This window comes from Furipterus horrens, unplaced genomic scaffold (genome assembly GCF_987537825.1).
Source record: "Furipterus horrens unplaced genomic scaffold, mFurHor1.1.pri manual_scaffold_4, whole genome shotgun sequence".
Lineage (NCBI taxonomy): Eukaryota > Metazoa > Chordata > Mammalia > Chiroptera > Furipteridae > Furipterus > Furipterus horrens.
The window spans coordinates 24,961,224-24,979,307 of NW_028327174.1; the positions used below are offsets into that span (position 1 = coordinate 24,961,224).

Here is an 18,084-nt window from a genome sequence, read left to right on the forward strand (position 1 = left end):
TTTTGAAGCTTTATTGAGAAAATGCTTACCCCTAAATAAATGCCTTACACATAGTATAAGCTCAAAAAAAAGGTTGCCAGCTACTACAATTAAAATAATATAATTACCTAAGGAGGAGTAAGGATACTGTCTGTCTCTTCTAATGCAGCCTGTTCATGATTGAGAAAAAATAATTTAACTCCTGTCTGCTCTATGAAAACCTAAAAAAAAAAAGCGATGTCAGTTTCTGTAACCACTCAAGCTATAATCTGATTTAGTTGTTTTTAAAAAGCTGATGTTTTTTATCATTATATTAAGTCACGATGTCTGCCATAAAAATATTCAATATTGCATGCAAGAAGGATGTGTGCATTAACAAAGTATAACAGATATCAGAAGCTAAATTATAAATATGTACAATGTTATTTTTGTTTTGCTATATATCCAGGGTAAACTGAGGCAAAAAGTTTTCTGAAAAGATGGATTAAATTTATGGAAGAAAGTACCTTTAAACTACCTTTTAAATATTTCCTGATAGAATGGCTCCCACAGTGGCCTTGATTTGAATCTTTAAGTTACATCTTCTATTTTTATTTTTCTCAACAATATTACTATATCTATCCATATAACTTTAAAGACAGTGAGCCTCCCCTTTTAACATTCTCTAGGTCAGAATAAGGGAATGTTTCTTTAGAATTGCAAATGAAGTTATAAAGAAATACCTCACTAACTCTCTACAGAGGAAAACCTGATAAATAAAAACCAATTAGAGCATTAAAAACACAACCAGTTCTTACTATAGGAAGTTCACCTCTAGTGGAAGGAAGTAAGGAAAGAAGGAAGGTCTATAGCAAGGAAAGAAGGAAGCAAGAATTGAAATTAATATTGGGTTCTAGAAACAAAAATATTTCGCAGCTGAGAAACCTTCCCTATTGGTTCTCAGTCAGTCCACACCCACCCCAGAATTACCATACTTTAAATATTTTCCTCTTTTACAAGCAAACTTTTCTGTAAATAACAATAAGTGATAAGTAAGTACAGTTAGTGGACAATTCTTAAAGAACAATAGCTTGTGATATTTTCAGGTGGCATTTAGTCCATTAAAAACCGCATTGAGACGACCTGGCTTATGTAGCTCAGTGGATTGAGCGCCAGCCTGTGAACCAAAGGGTCACCAGTCCAATTTTCAGTTAGATCACATGCCTGGGTTGTGGGCCAGGTCCCCAGGTGGGGGCGCCTGAGAGGCAACCACACATTGATGTTTCCCTCCCTTTCTTTCTCCCTCCCTTACCCTCTCTCTAAAATAAATAAACAAAACATTTTAAAACATACAAAATTTTAAAACTGCGATGATTTTTATCATGATTGCAAAATTATAAATGTGTTGTAAATTATAATTATAAATATGTATATATTTCTAGAAATACAGGAAAATTTCAATTCCAGGGATACGTTTAAGAACACAATAAAATACAATGACAGAACAGAGGAATAGATTCTTTTAACTCCCAAACTTTAGCACACTTGTTTTCTTGTATTTCCCCCTTTTAAGTTTACTTTCACTTTAAAGCGAAAATTATATATGTATAACTGTCCGTAAGTGTTAGGTTAAGTAATGTGTATGACATATAAATAACCTTCTTGCACTACGAGTGTTAAAACTCTAAATGCTAATTATCATTAAGCGGTTCGGACAGGAAGGGGCGGAGCCACACTGGAGGAAGCGGCCAACGACGGAGGTGCAGGGGGAGCACAGCCACCTCTGAGTGCCCCCGCCCTTCGCCGTCCTGACCACTGGTCGGGGTCTGCGGGGCCTGCAGCGACCCTCGGTACCAAGCGGCGACACCAGGACCATGGCCATCGCGGCGGCTCCGGCTTCATTGGCTCTTGGGATCTCGACTCCCACCGCAGCCCCCGGCTCCTACGGGGTATTCTGCAAGGGGCTCTCCCGCACCCTGCTCGCCTTCTTCGAGCTGGCCTGGCAGCTGCGCACGAATTTTCCCTACTTCTATGTCGCGGGCTCGGTGATCCTCAACATCCGCTTGCAGGTACATTTTTAGAACCGTGGTTACGCTAACGGTCTCCGGGCCTGCACAATGGCGGACTCCCGGGAGGCCCGACGGCGTAGCAGAGGGCGTCCTCAGTCTCGCGAGAGTCTCCCTCCGCGGTTGCGCTCCCCAGGTCTCAGAAATCCTGCTCTGACGAGACAGAGGACATAACGGGATTTTCCAGGAATAGTGAAGAATTTGATTAAAGCCCACGACAATATTTAAGAAGCTGTGCGTCCTTAAAATTAGGACAAATGGGATGCATTATAAAAAAAAAGACTACTAAGTTTTCCAGGAAAAAAAGTGTAAAGTACAAGTCTGTGGTTCAAATTAAAAGAAATCATAAATTCGGAAATATTGGAATGGATTGTAAGCAAGATATTGAATGAATAAGAAGCTGAAGATCTTAAGGATATATGGAAGTCAAACATTTCTTCATCCCACAAGAGAAAACTGACAATCAGAAATTTTCAGTGAAAACAAAACAAAACTGGAAAAGCATCCTCCTAATACCAAACAATGTAAAATGTTGCAGGGTTTTGAACAGAGGGTTGGAGGGTAAGAAAGTGGACTCTATTTCAGTGTCCCAGTGAGTAGCATGGTTCAAGACCTTGGTGCCAAAGAGAAGAAAATCCAGTTACAGCGCAAAGCTTGGCTATTCAATGAATAACATTTAAGTAATCATCATCATAATAATAATTTATGTAAACGTTGTTTATGGTCTTTTTTCTTTTAAGAATACTTTATTATGGTTGCAAGGTAAAATGCAAATGTCAGCATTGCTAATGTACAGTTTTCAAGTAGGGATGTTGAAGGGAGTAGGGGAAGGTAAATGGAATGGGAGTGGTGACCTTATAAAGTGGGAAGTTGAAAGATACAGTCTTACTGCTGAGGAAAAAAGGTATTAGAGAGTAGCCGTAAAGTTGCTATAATAGCAGTGTAACTATATTAAACAGGGAGGAGAGTAAAAGAGAACAGTAGGAAGTCAGTAAGAAATGTCTAAAGACGGGGAGTCAGGTGGAACCTCAAGAAAAAAGAACTGAGAATACCTGGTGTGTTTGAATATAGAGTCAAGAGGTTTTTAGTGTTTCAGGAAGTCTGAATATTGGTCTGCACATTTTTAAAAAATAAGAAAACCTGAGGCACTTATGAACCCCAGGAAAAATAAAAAATTGTTTAAGAACTACACTGCATACCTCAACTGGGAATAATACTAGTCATAAAGCTAGTCATAATTATGTGAACACTGAGTACAGATACCACAAATGATTATATAACGGGGTGCTGGAGAGGCAAGCTATGTGTAATGGAGGAGAATCAGTCAGAAAAGCAGTGTTGTACATGTTATTCAAAAAACTGCAATAAGAAACAGCTGTGTTAAAAGCGGTTGGAGAAAAAAATCAGGATTGGGTAGAGAAAAGGTAGAGGTTTGCTGTTTTCTTAACCATATATAGTTATTTGGTGAAAATTTAATTTAAATAAATTGCATTTTTAAAATTGTTCAGGTAATTGAAATGTGCACCATTGGGTAAGAGCCACCAGGGTGAAAGGATTGGGTTTTTTAAGTTAGCAGACCTTTTAAAATGCAAGCTCTAATTTTGTGATCTTAGGTGAATCTATAAATGTGCCTAAGCCCCAGTTTCCTCAACTATTAAGGAAGGGTAAAGTACACACCTTGACTGGTAGTCAGAGAATTAAAAATAAGCCTGCTTTAGTGCTTGATATATGCACAATAAACAGTATTTGTTATAACAGAGTATCTCAACATATGAGTAAAACTTAAAACTCACTCAATGGAATGCCTGCTTTTCAGTGAAGATTTTCAGTCCTAAAGAAGACATGTAGGGTAGTAACCCTAAGGGTGTGAGGAAGAGCCTCCAAGAAGATTTTGGTGAGACATTTGAGCTGAAAGGAGCCAAGATCTACCAAGGTAAAGATTTAAACTATTTGCAGTGTTCTATATTTCCACTGATTATGTACAACAAAAACAGACAAGCATACTTTAGGGTTATAAAATAAGCACCCCATTCAGCACCGTGTCTGGATTTTGGTAATTGTTCTTCCCGCCCTTTATGCTTCATCCTGAGCCACACTACTGAGCACATCCTCCTCTTTCTACTTAAACTTTCCTCTGTCTTCCCTACTCTTCCCTCCTGCTCTCCATGGGTACTCTGCCTGTGTTTTAAAGCTAAGCTTAGATGTCACTTTTTCCATCAAGTTTTTCCCAGATTCCTGTGACCAGATTAGAGAGTGCATTTTTTTTTACTCTATGGGTTGTGTTAACATCAACCTATGCCATTTTCACAGGCTGCCTTGTTTTTGCTTAATTATTCATTAATGATCAGATTTTTTTAATATCAAGAGAGACAAATTGCTAGAATCTCTTCCCTTGGTAATTGCATATTGCTGGGCTACAGTGCAGGAACTGAGATATTTTAGTCTCAAATATAATAAATGTAATTTGATGCCAAGGGACTTACAAATGGTGGGCATCTCCATTTTCTAGAGGCACTAATGTCTCAATTTGTAACATAAAAAAATGTGATTGCCATTAGCCCTGGAATGGTGAGATACAGAGATGCTCTCTTTGGGTGGTGATAGGAACATTGCCCCCTTCAACCTTTTTTCTTCAGATCAGTCTTCTGTTAAACTGAAGAAACTAGTGCTGTATTTTACAGCCTGGAGTGTCAGCAGATATGTAGCAGGAACTGAATGAAAGCTCCTTGATTTAACATTTATTCTTCACAGTTGTTCTTAAGCCTATATGTGTATTTTTCTTCCCACATGATACAACTTTTTCCCAAGGGAGAGAGCAATATTTTTGCCCTGACTAAACCAATTATTCTAATTTACGAGTAATTTTATTCCTGTTGGCATCCTTTCAGGTAACATCTATGAAGCAAGAGATTTTGTTTGTTCATTGCTCTCTTCCCTAGAACATTGCCTAATGCAAAATACGTAATAAATATTGTTGAATGAATGCCAAATTAATTGGTTTTTCTACAAATAGTCATTAGGCGATAAAGGAAATAAAGATATATTTGCTCCTGATATTAAGGTAGCCCATTAATTGTCTATAAATTGAGCTTTTTCAGTCCATCATGAATATTGATTGGTCCAGGGATTCTTCAAGCATGACAAAGCAAAGAGGTGGTGTAATTCTAACTGATAAAGAAAAAAACTTGTTTATGAAATGTAACTGATAAAGATGATGGGAAATAGTGACTGGTAGAGTTTAATTATGGAAGGGAAATAGTGATCATAGTAACATAACTTAAAGGTTAGGGAACAATTTTTTTAAGTTGAGGGTAAGAACATGTAATTTCTTGGCTAAAAGAGCATATCACTATCAGCATTTTTAAATTTATTGAGATTTTTATACCAGGAACTATGAAAAGTTACTTATATTCAAAACCTCCATAATTCTCATATGTATCCTATAAGGAAGACAGTTTCATTATTATTTTTCAGAGAAGGAAACTGGGACATAAAAGAGGTTAAGTAACTTTCACAAGGTCATAGTTACTGGCCAAATTGCAATTAACCTTGCCGGGTGTTCAGTTTTCTTTTTTTTTTTTTTTAATATTTAAATAATTCTGAATAATCCTGTTTTTTCCTCAAGTTTTAAAGTAGAAATATTACCTAGGTAATAATTAGCAATATCTTAATTTTTGAGGGTTTTATGTATCAGAATATAAATATTCAATATGAATTGATATGTAAATTCAAGTATTTTATACTCTGCTTCCTAAAGTCATTTGGCCTATCTATGGGGAAGAAGAAGGAAGGGGATGGAGGAAGACAGAAAAGGACACTTTCTGGAGGGTAGAAAGGAGTAGAGATTAGGTAATCATGAAATTTGAAGCTGTTCCCGTCTGCCCTGAGGAGGCCTAACTAAATTTTATTACAAAGTCTTGCAGTCTTATTTTAGTGGAGGCTTTTCTTGGTGGAGCATAAATAGCACTTGATAGAGTCAAGAAGAAAGTAGGACTTATACATGGAGACAGAAAGGGATAGAAATGGAAAGTTTAGGGATGTAGGGTCAAAAGGAGAGGGAGAGAAAAATTACAGTGCCAGAAACTTTGTACCTGGAAAGTAATCTGAAGATTAGAAGTTTCCAGGCAGTTGGATCAAGAGAAGAACCCCTGCAATAACTATCAGAATCCCCAACAGTTGGGTTGGATTGAGTCATATCAGTCTACTTGGAATACCATGAGTGTGGAATTTTCTTGCAATTTTTACAAGAATACTTGATAACTTATTGCCCAATAGGATTACCACCAGGCCATGTCATGAATCTTTGCAGTTGAAGTCCTCACCCCTAATCCCTACAAATACAAATCTTAGCAATGCTCTTGGGATAATGGAAAGGCCAGAGAACATTATTATAGACTGCCTACAACAAATGAAAAGAAGAAACTATGGAATTCTTAGTAGCTTAATTGCAGTTCATCTGAGAGTATCCCAATTTTTGTCCAAACTAGGGTCCTGCAGCAAACATGAAATTCTTGACCATTCTTAATGGTTTTCAAGCATCAAGTGTGTAGATTGCTTCACAGTAAGGTAGTGGAGTGAGTACATCAATGAACAATAAAGAGGAATGTAGGTCATTCATATACTGAATGAGGTAGATTGGGCATATCTTTTTATAAGAACCAAAATGAGAAAAAGTAGACCACAAAACCAAAAGGCAAAAATCACTAATGAAATATTGTACATAGAATGTCTTGGCTCTGAAATCATTCCACACAGTAATAGAGACTATATCCAATGAATAAATGAAAAGATACTTAATTTACCAATAGAACTGTTTTTCAAAAAACTATTTTAGCTTTTTAACTCATAAAAAGAAAAATTTGAAAGCATCTTAAACTGGTCAAAGAAGAATATAATTAATAGAAGCCTTAAAGTTCAAAGGTCAGATAAGCTCTATATGAACAGGAAAAGAAATTATTTTTAAAACTAACTCATTTAAACATGGGACTAAGGGATAGAGGTACCAATATACAAGTTAAGGTAGTGTCACTGCCATAGGTGTCCCCCAAAATTGCTAAAATTGAAAATAACCCATCTGTCACCTGTGATTCTTTTTTCAAAAAATAACCACCCCCTTCCAGAAAAAAATTTTCTTAACATTTTTTCTGAATGTATCAAACCAACCATCTGATCAATTTTTTTTTTTAAATGAAGGTTTATTCTGGGCAATCCAGCACAACCTAGATCTCTATAGACAGCATTAACCAATGTCACGGGTGAGTGGATAGTGTAAATATAGGTTTTTCAGATGGCCCCCTTGTTTCTGTACTTCACTAAAGGAAGCCCCTGGCTCAGGACATGAGGGTTAATCGACAACAGCTGACAAAATACCTGAACTAGGAGAGATTCAATATTGTTGCATTCTTTGAAATCTGTATTGATCCCTATATATTCCCACCAAAACCTTTTCTTTTGGTAAAGTTCAAGATAACATGGCCCGAATGCTAAAATATCTTCTCAGCTGAAGTTCTAGGCATAGGGCAGGGCTCAGGCATAAGCCCCTTTTGACAATGGAAACCAGCTATTTGCAACTCCCCTGTTCTCAGGTGTGGGCAAACTGAAAAAAATAAAATAAAATTCATTATTTGAAGACGATAAAAAGTTTATTTTGGAAGTAAGTAATTGGCAAAAAAGCAATGACCATCATTTTCCCAGTTTGGTCTCAGAGTAGAATACAGTTCTTTCCAGATTGTGTGAGACTGGCTATTGATGTGGTAGCAGTAGCTTTTCTTGGATTATGGCTGAGGTCTGTATCACAGGCCCTTGCTGTGGGAAGGGGAGGCACAGAACTTAATCTTAAAATTCTAGTTTAATAGGGAGGATGCAGTACATTGGTAGGCACTGACCAGCCTATTTTCCAGGCTTCATCTTTTAGTAGTCATTTTCTGTGCTATTATCAGGAATAGGCCTCTGCTTCTTAAAGCTTCATTCCAAAATTAGTACGTGAGAAGTGAAGATTTAGCTCCTAATGAGACATTTACTGCAAAATCCCACTCATAAGAAGCAAGAGGTGTATGTAGTTGTTTACATCTTTTGTAAAATCTTAGTCATTAAAGAAAACTTCAGTAACATTAAAATGTGAATCTAAAAACTAAATATGCTTCTACTAAGTACAAAGTAATCTTTAAACTTTTTTCTGAAAGGAATACTTTCTAAACCACACTATCCTCATATGTGAACCTAAATATAGCAAGTATGATTAGAATTTCACCTTTCCTAAAGTAAGATAATCTCAGTTACAATCATTAGGGAATTTTTTAAATTTTTTTCTTTCAGTTTTATAAGATACAATTAACATACAGCACTGTATTAAGAGATGCAGCATAATGACTTATCCACAATAAGTTGACATCCATCATCTTATATGGGAAGCAAAAAAATCTTTTGCCTTGTGATGAGACATTTTAGAATCCACTCTCTTAGAAACTTTCAAGTATACTATAAAGCAGTGTTAATTATACTAATCATGCTGTACATTACATCCCTAGTACTTATTTATCTTATGAATGGATGTTTATAGGTTTTGACTACTTTCATCCAATTCCTCCACCCCCACTCAGGAAATGTATATAGTTTCCAACATAATGACTACACTCTAAAAATCTATATCTTTATGTAGGTCTGGATATACATGTATCATCATTGTCATCATCATGGATACATCAGAGCACCCCATAGCATAGTTCCACAGAGTAAGAGAACACTTTACAAAATCTTAAAGTTTTTATACTCTTCCCAGCATCAGACTTGACCTACTGCCCCATTGGAATTAACTTATAACCCACATATAGTAAACATTTATTGATACTTTCTAGTTTGTTTTTGTTTGCTTTCACCGCTGAATAATTATGGCAGTAGTAAACCCCAGCAAAGATTTCTTCATTATTTATCATTTTTAAATATGTTTGCAATTATAATCTTTAAAATTACTATACTGTAAATATTATATTCAAAATTGTACTATCATTAGCAAGCAGAATTTTATTATCTCCTGGCCTTAAGATTATATACATTTTCAGCTACTTTGATTTCATTTCAATTATTTTATTATGTAAGTCAACTCAGCACAATATATACACACAAACATTTCTAAAACTTATACAAATATGTGAGTTTTCTTATAAACTTTGTTTTCCCTGGTGAGTTGGTTATGTTTGTCCTCTTCATGCAATTTTTACATGCACTCATACCCTGCACACAAAGTCTGTGTCTAGCTATGATTTTGATCCTTGTAGAGTCGACATATAAGTAGTAGTATACACAGCAATAACTATTCAATTTCCTTTTATAAATTCAGTAGATTTTCTCTTATTCTGCAAAGATAATATCTATTCTAGCTTGGATTCCTAATGATAGTCTGCTTCTTTGTTTTAAAAGTTATGTCTGTTAGAAGATTTTTAAATTAATATTGTAAAAATATTTCATTTGCTCCAGCTTGGAAGGGATTTTTATTTCTAAACAATCATGTGCTTTCCTCACATATAATATTTGCTAGGACATATAAAATTAATACATGTTGCATTATATAATTTATATTCATATTGTCTCAAATACTTTTTTGTTACTAGCAAATGTTATAATGACAATGATGCTTTCTTTTTAAAAAATGTTGAGTAGATTGTTAGTTCATAGGCCATTCCAGAGAAAGTTTTTGATGCTCACTAGTATCTAAAACGATCCAGTGAGAAAAACAGGAGTTGAAATGAATCTTCAATGACTCCTTGTTGACTTAATTCTCTTGAAATATAGAAAATCCTGGAAAAGTCTATGAAGCTAAAGGTTTCACCCTTTTCGGGTGGCAGTTAAAATGCCACAGTATTCCCAAGGCAGTTTGTCTCAGCCTGCTGTTTCCCAAAATCAAGATAAATGAGTGACCCGAAGGAAAAATAGTCGATGTTAACATAATAGCCAGATGGGCCTGCTGTTTCTTCACTGCAAGAAAACCCCAGCCTATAAATACAAAGGAAGAAAAATGAAGTATGAAGAGGAGGAGGAAAGATATCACCATTTTCATGGCCTTTTTATGGGCTTCTGTGCTGAAGTCCCTAGAGCTGGAGTTCATCTGCACATTCCTGGTATGTCTCATCAAGGAGAGAAATAAAAGGAGCAGTGAAGTCAGGGACAGAAGAAAGGGAATTAAGTAGATAAAATTATAAGTAATCATGCTCTTAAGATACAGAGTTTTACTTACATCTGAAGACCATGTTGAGTTTTTTCCATGTATTTTATAGATACGAACCCAGAAATCACTGGATGAGTATATTAATTCAGGATTGCAAAACAGAGAGAACAAAGACCCCAGTGGAAGCACAAATAGCACTTTGCTTATTCTCCACCTCAGCCAGGCAAAGCAGGGGTGGGAGAAATGGGCTATTCTAAAGAAATAGAAAATGCTCAGAGAGGTGGCAAACCAGGCAGAAAGGTCATTGGATAGTATCCAGAAAATGCTAATACATTGTGCTAGTTTGTCGATGGCATACAGATGTGGCCACAATGCCAATATAAATGAGTCAAATGCTGTTATCCAAAGAAGAGTAATTCTGGAGAGAGCCAAGCTGGTGACGATGAAGTCAACTGATGCGAGTTTTTGACCCTTCACCCAGTCAATACAGTTAACTATGACAATGAACCCATTCCCCAACATTCCAGTTATTAATTCTCCTACTATAGCTATCAGAAGAATTTGTTCAGTTTCAGGTGGCATTTCTGTAAAAAGAACCCAGAAAGCTAATACTATGTTTCACTGATTGTTATGCTGTCAAATGTTATAGAGTAATATCCAATCTGATACTTTCGAGATACTGTCTCACCTATCTTCTGAGAGATTTCTCTTTGATTCCAGCCGTAGGTCTGAAATATGAGCAAGGAGATCCTGTCTCACAGATCTTAATGAGAAAGTTGAACGTTACTTTCAATCAGCTACTGATTTCCAAACTGAACAGTAGATGTGCCCACTCATCGCTGTCACTGGCAGCTATTTTCCGCTGGTGAGGACATATGGAAAAGTAAAGTCAGGTATACAGACATGCAAATATGAGGCAGATTTCTTTACACTGATTTGCACTTTCCTTTTCAGTAGAAACTCCATACTACTTGGATTCAAGTTTCTTAATTTTAATAGATGTCTCTAAAAATAATCTCCCTAACAGAGGCACTATTCATTAATTTCTCATAATAAAATCCATATTTTAGACATTATTATAGATGAAATAAGTATAATAGAGGGAAGCAACATAAAGGAGCTCACAGAGTAGTATAACAAGCAACACTAGATAAATTATTAGTATTGAATGTGACAGAAGTTTGACCAAAATGCAATTGCAGTACAGAGAATGGTGCTACCAAAATCTATGGTAAGTAGTTCATTCTAGCTTCACACGGATAGCTACAACTAACTTAAAGAAATACTTAAAGAGGGGAATGATTTTTCAGAATGATGTAAAAGCATATGAAAGAGTACAAAAATTAGACCTCTCTTCAATATTTTTACTATGAATTTTTTAGCTTTGTTTCCAATAAATTACTACCTATATGATTCTTAAAAAGCTAGTATTAGCTGAGAGGAAAACAATAGTAAGAAAAATAAAAGGGAAAAAAAGCAAAAAAAAAAATGAGAGGGTGGAAGGGAGTTTCTTCTTTTTATAAACTATCTTATGGTAAAATTCTTTGTCCCATCATAAAAATTAATTTAAAGTAAAATATGTTTTAGCTTTTTTTTTTTTTTTTTTTTGCCTCAGTTAAAAGTAACTCTCACAGTGATTTTTCAACCTTGACTGCAAATTGGAAATACCTAGAGAGCTGTAAGTTTATGTACTATGTAATGCCTGTGAGCCACCCATAGATTCTCAGTTGGTTTAGAATATATTATTGGCACTCATTAAGAGCTCCTTAATGTGTCCTTTACAGTGCCTCCTAAAGCCAGGCAAAGAAGTCTTTCCACCCACAAACTGCTAATCTATGAAGATACTCCAGGAACAAGACAGGATTTTGCCTACTAGTCCTCTTAATGCATTCCCTATTCAGCCAATTTTGACTCAGGTTGACAAAAAACCTTTCATGTGGTCTCAGCCTATTGATAGTGATGCTTTCATGCCTTAGGCACTCACCTGGGCCCATACTGCTGGTGGGAGCCTCCTCAGGCATTTCTTCACCAGAGCCAATGCTATGTCTGGACCAGCCCTTGGGGTTCTTATGATTGAAAGACCCACCTCAGCAACAACCATCAGGAAATTTAAAGAACAAGGTTTATTACAAGTCCTGGAGTGTACACAGCATACCCACAGCCACACAAGGGAGTCACAAGTAGAGAAAGAAACAAAAGTCTAGACTTGGGGTTCTGCCTTTATTGGGATTGCGGGTGGGGTAGCAAGGGTTTCACAGGTTCATTCTTTATGGTGAACTCAAAACATACAACTGGGAATTAAGGCCCAGGAAGGGAAAAGTGGTCAGTTATCTAGGTTACTCAAGACTGTATGGGGGAGTTTGTGGGTTGGAATAATCTACCTTCTTATCTAGGTGTATTACTAGTAGTTGGCAATATGTTTGTTCAAGGTGGATGTCTTTGAAATGGATGCCTCAGCAATCAGAAACTTATCATCAGGCACTTACCCTACATAACCTTGGCAGTCAAGGAAGCTCCACGAGGGAAGGGTCAAATTTTTTTATTGACCACTGATCTATTTCCAATTCCTAGAACAGGGAGGGCTTGGCAAAGAGCAGGCCCTCTATAAGTATTTGCCAAAGGAATGAGTGCTGACTTAGTTGGTAATCCTATTGGGAACACAGAAAAAGAAGATGAATAAGACTTGACTGTGAAACTAGTATAGAAACAAGAAAAGAAGGTAATTCCTTAAAACTAAAGGAAATTTTACAATATATGTATGAACTCATGAAAGGTTGCTGTACTAATACTGAAAACCGACACTGCTCTCTAGTCTTTGTGGTTCTAACCAGAAGTCATACAGAATCATAAACACTTGCAGGTCTAGCAAGATGTGAGACCCTCTGTACTTTTCTTTATGAAGGAGAACTACTTCCAGCTGAGGGTGTAGGAGGTGGGTAGGAAACTCTAGATATCATGACAGTGGGCAAAAAGGCTCTAGAGATCTCTGATGTTTTGTGAAGTGCTCTAAAATGATGGAGAAGGCTACCTGAGAAGAGTACTCCATTGGTAGGCATGGTTTAGCAGTTGACAAAAGCCAGGTAACAACACATCAACCAGGAGACACTTAGTCATTAAAGAATACTTGAGTTCACAGTTATACTGAAGAAATTCAATCTAAAGGATATAATGACAAGTATAAAAATCACAAGCATCTTATGCCTTGAGTGGAATTCAAAGTCCAAGCTAATAATCACATTTTTAAAAACTTGTAATAAGTACATATCTGTCTCAGCTCCTGGGTTGAACTGACTCTACATGCTTCATCCTTTTCTTTAAATTTTTAATTGTATCTTATTGATTATGCTATTACAGTTGTGATTTTTTCCCCTTTGTCCCCTTCCATCGAGCACCCCCCACTCCCTCAGGCAATCCCTCCACCATGGTTCACGTCCATGGGTTGTGCATATAAGTTCTTCGACAACTCCATTTACTATAGCTAATACTATGTTTCACTGATTGTTATACTATCAAATGTTATAGCCATCTCCATGGCTATTCTGTAACTACCTATTTTGAACTTCTTAATCCCTTCACCTCTTCACCCATTCCCCAAAACCCCCCTCCCATCTAACAACCATCAAAACACTCTCAGTATCCATGATTCTGTCAGTTCTTGTTTGTTTAGTTTGTCTTTTGGATTCAATTGTTGAAAGGTATTTTTTGCCATTTTATTTTTCAGAGTTTTGATCTACTTTTTCTTAAATAAGTCCCTTTAACATTTCATATAAAAATGGTTTCATGATGATGAATGCCTTTGTTTCTTTTCTTGACTGGGAAGCTCTTTATCTGCCCTTCAATTATAAACGATAGCTTTGCTTGGTAGAGCAATCTTCGGTGTAGTTCCCAGCTTTTTATGACTTTGAATATTTCTTGCCATCCCTCCGAGCCTGCAAAGTTTCTTTTAAGAAATCAGCTGACAGACTTCCGGCCAAGATGGAGGCTTAGACGGACACGCTAGGTCTCCCTCTACAACTATAGTGGAATACAACTACTTCAAAACAAAGGATAACTAGAAATTCCAGAAAATAAAGCTACACGGAAGCCCAACATATGAAGTTATAAACCAGCGGTGCCATTTGGGCAGGTAAGAGTTAAAGAAGGCAAAGCTGTCTGCGGAGCAGCCGGGCAGGGCGGCGAAAAATCCTGGAGGCAATCAAGCCCCTGGCGTGCGCGACTCCAATCAAGCCCCTGGCGTGCGCGACTCCAATCAAGCCCCTGGCGTGCCCGACTCCGGCGCTGGGGAGCAGCCGCAGCATCGCCTTGAACAGTGAGGCCCAGGGGGGCGGGAGGACGGATCCCGGTCTCCTAGCTGAATAACTGTGTGAATCCATCTTGGACCCCCGCCCCCACAGAAAGCACCACAGGGCTGCGAAATAGGTCGCGGACAGGCAGGCGCTGGCGGTCACTGATTTGTGACGCGTACGCAGGCACTGCCCCCTGCCCCCGACAGCCGGCCCAGGAAAACAAAACGCATCTGTCAAAATGTGGCAGACAAATATAGAGATCCCGGTGGCACAACTCACCAGACAGCAGATAGAGAACCTGACAGATGAACAGATAAGAAACCTGTCAGAGGCTCAGTTCTGGGCCATTGTTATCAGGTGGCTTACAGAATTCACAAAAGAGCAGGAAAAAGATATGAAAGAAGCGAAAAACTTTCATAACAAAAGGAACAAAACCACATACGAGACAGATGGTGAGGAATCCAGAGTCCATTTCAACAAACTGGAATATGGAGAAGGAACAAGCAGTCAACCAATGCAGCGAGAGGAAATGGCAAGCAACAATGAGAGGATCAGAAACCTCTGGGACAGCTATAAAAGGCCCAACATAAGAATCATTGGTTTGCCAGAGAATGAGGAAGATGAACTAGAACTTGAAAAATTGAGTGAAAATATAATAAAGGAGAACTTCCCAGACTTGGGGAAGGGAATAGACTTGCAGGTCCAGGAAGCAAGGAGAGTTCCCAAGAGACTGGACCCAGGGAGAACCACTCCAAGACACATTATAATCAAAATGTCAAAAATTAAAGATAAAGAGAGAATCTTAAAAGCAGCAAGAGAGAAGAAAAGAATTATGTACAAAGGGGTCCCAATTAGACTATCAGCTGACTTCTCAAGGGAAACCCTACAGACAAGAAGGGACTGGCAAGAAATATTCAAAGTAATGAAAATCCAAAACCTACAACCACGAATACTCTATCCAGCGAAATTGTCATTCAGAATAGAAGGACAGAGAAAGTGTTTCCAGGACAAAATAAAACTGAAAGAGTTCATTAGATCCAAACCACTGTTATATGAGAAGTTAAAGGGACTGGTTTAAAAAACAGAAGCTAGGGAGATGAAACAAAGGCAAACGAAACAGGCAACGAGAGTGGAAAAGGAACTGTGGGTAAGGGAAACATAGTGGGGGGAGGCCAACAGGGAGTGGGGAGAGGGAGGGAGATGATATAGGAATTGGGGATCATGGTAGGAGGGAATGGAATAGATGGAGAGAGGTTGGGAGGAACTGTAAGCACAACTAATGGACATAATCTAAAAGGGGGGGACAACTGGAGGGAGGGGGCCACCGGGTGGAGGGGAGCAGAGGGAAGGGAAAGTGGCACAAATGTAATATTTTAATCAATAAAACACATTAAATCTGAAAAAAAAAAAAAAAAAAAAAGAAATCAGCTGACAGACTTATGTGAACTCTCCTGCAGGTAACTTCTTTCTCTTGCTGCTTTTAAGATTCTCTCTTTATCTTTAACCTTTGGCATTTTAATTATTAAATGTGTCTCAGAGTGGGCCTCTTTGCATCCAACTTGTTTGGGAATCTGTGCTTCCTGGACAGGCATGTCTATTTTCTTTACCAAATTGGGGACGTTTCCTTTTATTATTTTTTTAATATGCTTTATTGATTATACTGTTATCGTTGTCCCAATTTCTTTTCCTTTTGTTCCCCTCCACCCTGTGACCTCCCCCTCCAGTTGTCTCCCCCACTTACTCCATGCCCATTAGTTGCGCAGCATATAGTTCTTCTCAACATCATCCTATCTACTCCACTCCCTCCTACTATGCTTCTTAATTCCTGTAACATCTCCCTCCATTTCCCCCATTCCCCCTCCCTGCTGACCTCCCCCTAGTATGTTCCCCATACCTATAATTCTTTTTCTACTCTCATTGCCTACTTAGTTTGCCTTTGTTTTGGTTCCCTAGCTTCTGTTGTTGGTTGTTGTGATACAGTTTTCATTTTAATGTTATAGTTCTGATCCTCTTTCTCCTAAACAAGTCCCTTTAACATCTCATATAACAGTGGTTTGGATCTGATGAACTCCTTCAGTTTTACTTTGTCCTGGAAGCACGTTCTCTGCCCTTCTGTTCTGAATGACAGCTTCGCTGGATAGAATAATCGTGCTTCTAGGGTTTTGCTTCTTATTACTTTGAATATTTTTTGCCAGTCCCTTCTTGTCTGCAGAGTTTCTTTTGAGAATACAGCTGATAGTCTTATTGGGACCCCTTTGTATGTAATTCTCTTCTTCTCTATTGCTGCTTTTAAGATTCTCTCTTGATCCTTAATTTTTGACATTTTGATTATAATGTGTCTTAGTGTGGTTCTCCCTGGGTCCATTTTTTTTGGAACTCTCTGTGCTTCCTGGACCTGTAAGTCTATTTCCTTATGCAAGTTAGGGAAGTTCTGCTTCATTATTTTTTCACATAATTTTTCAATTTCTAGTTCTTCTTCTTCGCCTTCTGGCAGCCCTATGATTCAGATGTTGGTCCGCTTATAGCTGTCCCATAGGTTTCTGAGCCTCTCCTCATTTTCCTCACTTTTGGTTTCCTCTTTCTGCAGTGGTTGACTATTCCTTCCCTATGTTCCAATTTGTTGATTTGATCCCTGATTTTCTTTCCCTCACCACTTGTTTCATATGTGTTTTTGTTCATTTCAGCAGGACTAGCCTTCATTTCTTCCCCATCTTGTTTAAGATCTGCTGTTAGGTCTGTAAGCATTCTTATAGCCAAAGCTCTGAACTGTGCCTCAGAAAGATTTCCTATCTGCTGATCTCTTAGATCAGATATTTGCTGTCTGGTCAGCTTTGTGACTGGAATCTCTATCATGATCTGTGCCATCCTGAGAGTTTTGTGTTGCTTCCTGGGTGGGGCCGTCACATCTCCTATGCTATAGGGGGTGGAGCCCCATGCAGTCATCACTACCTGGTGACCCTTCTCACCACACTGTGGCATTTTGTGTGTGGGGGCGGAGTCCAAGATCAATTCCTGCCATTTACTCTCCGCTAAGAGACCAGGAGCTTCTTCCTCTGTCCCCACTCCATCCAGCCTTCACAGTCGGAGGCAATGGGGGTCTGCCTTCCCTGGCATGAATTGTGAGCTGACGGGTCTGATCTGTAGCAAGGGTGCTTCCCAGGTGTTTCTTGCCTCTTTTTAAATATGGGTGTTTGTGCTCACTGCTGTCCCACTGCCCTCGCTGCAGCTGCCGCTGCCAGCACAGCTTGACCTCTCTGCCTGGGCTTCACCCCTCTTACCCATCCAGATGAGCACCAGTTCTTTATAACTTCATATGTTGGACTTCCATGTAGCTTTATTTTCTGGAACTTCTGGTTATTTCTGGTTTTGTGGTAGATGTATTCCTTCTTAGTTGTGGAGGGAAACGGAGCTTGTCAGTCTAGGCCTCCATCTTGGCCAGAAGTCTCTCTTCTTATTTCATTATTTTTTCAAATAGATTTCCAATTTTTTGCTCTTTATGTTCCCCTTCTGTTACCCTATGATGCGAATGTTGAAGTCTCTGGCATCAAAGTGAGCAGAGACCATTGTCCCTTTTCTAAGCCCTCCCCTAACAGAGCCAGCAAGCTGGTGCCAT

At 38.2% G+C, this 18,084-nt stretch overlaps 2 protein-coding genes across 2 annotated transcripts; one reads left to right on the forward strand and one right to left on the reverse strand.

The window, feature by feature from the left end:
• The first annotated feature begins 1,689 nt into the window (after positions 1-1,689).
• On the forward strand, positions 1,690-2,740 carry SMIM10L1 (small integral membrane protein 10 like 1). Its single transcript, XM_090272849.1, has one exon. The coding sequence runs from the start codon at positions 1,833-1,835 to the stop codon at positions 2,037-2,039; it is 207 nt and encodes a 68-aa protein (XP_090128975.1). The 5' UTR covers positions 1,690-1,832; the 3' UTR covers positions 2,040-2,740.
• Positions 2,741-9,828: 7,088 nt separating this feature from the next.
• On the reverse strand, positions 9,829-10,767 carry LOC150011401 (taste receptor type 2 member 42-like). Its single transcript, XM_090275449.1, has one exon. It carries the CDS (start codon positions 10,765-10,767, stop codon positions 9,829-9,831), a length of 939 nt encoding a protein of 312 aa, XP_090131575.1.
• Between the last annotated feature and the right edge of the window lie 7,317 nt (positions 10,768-18,084).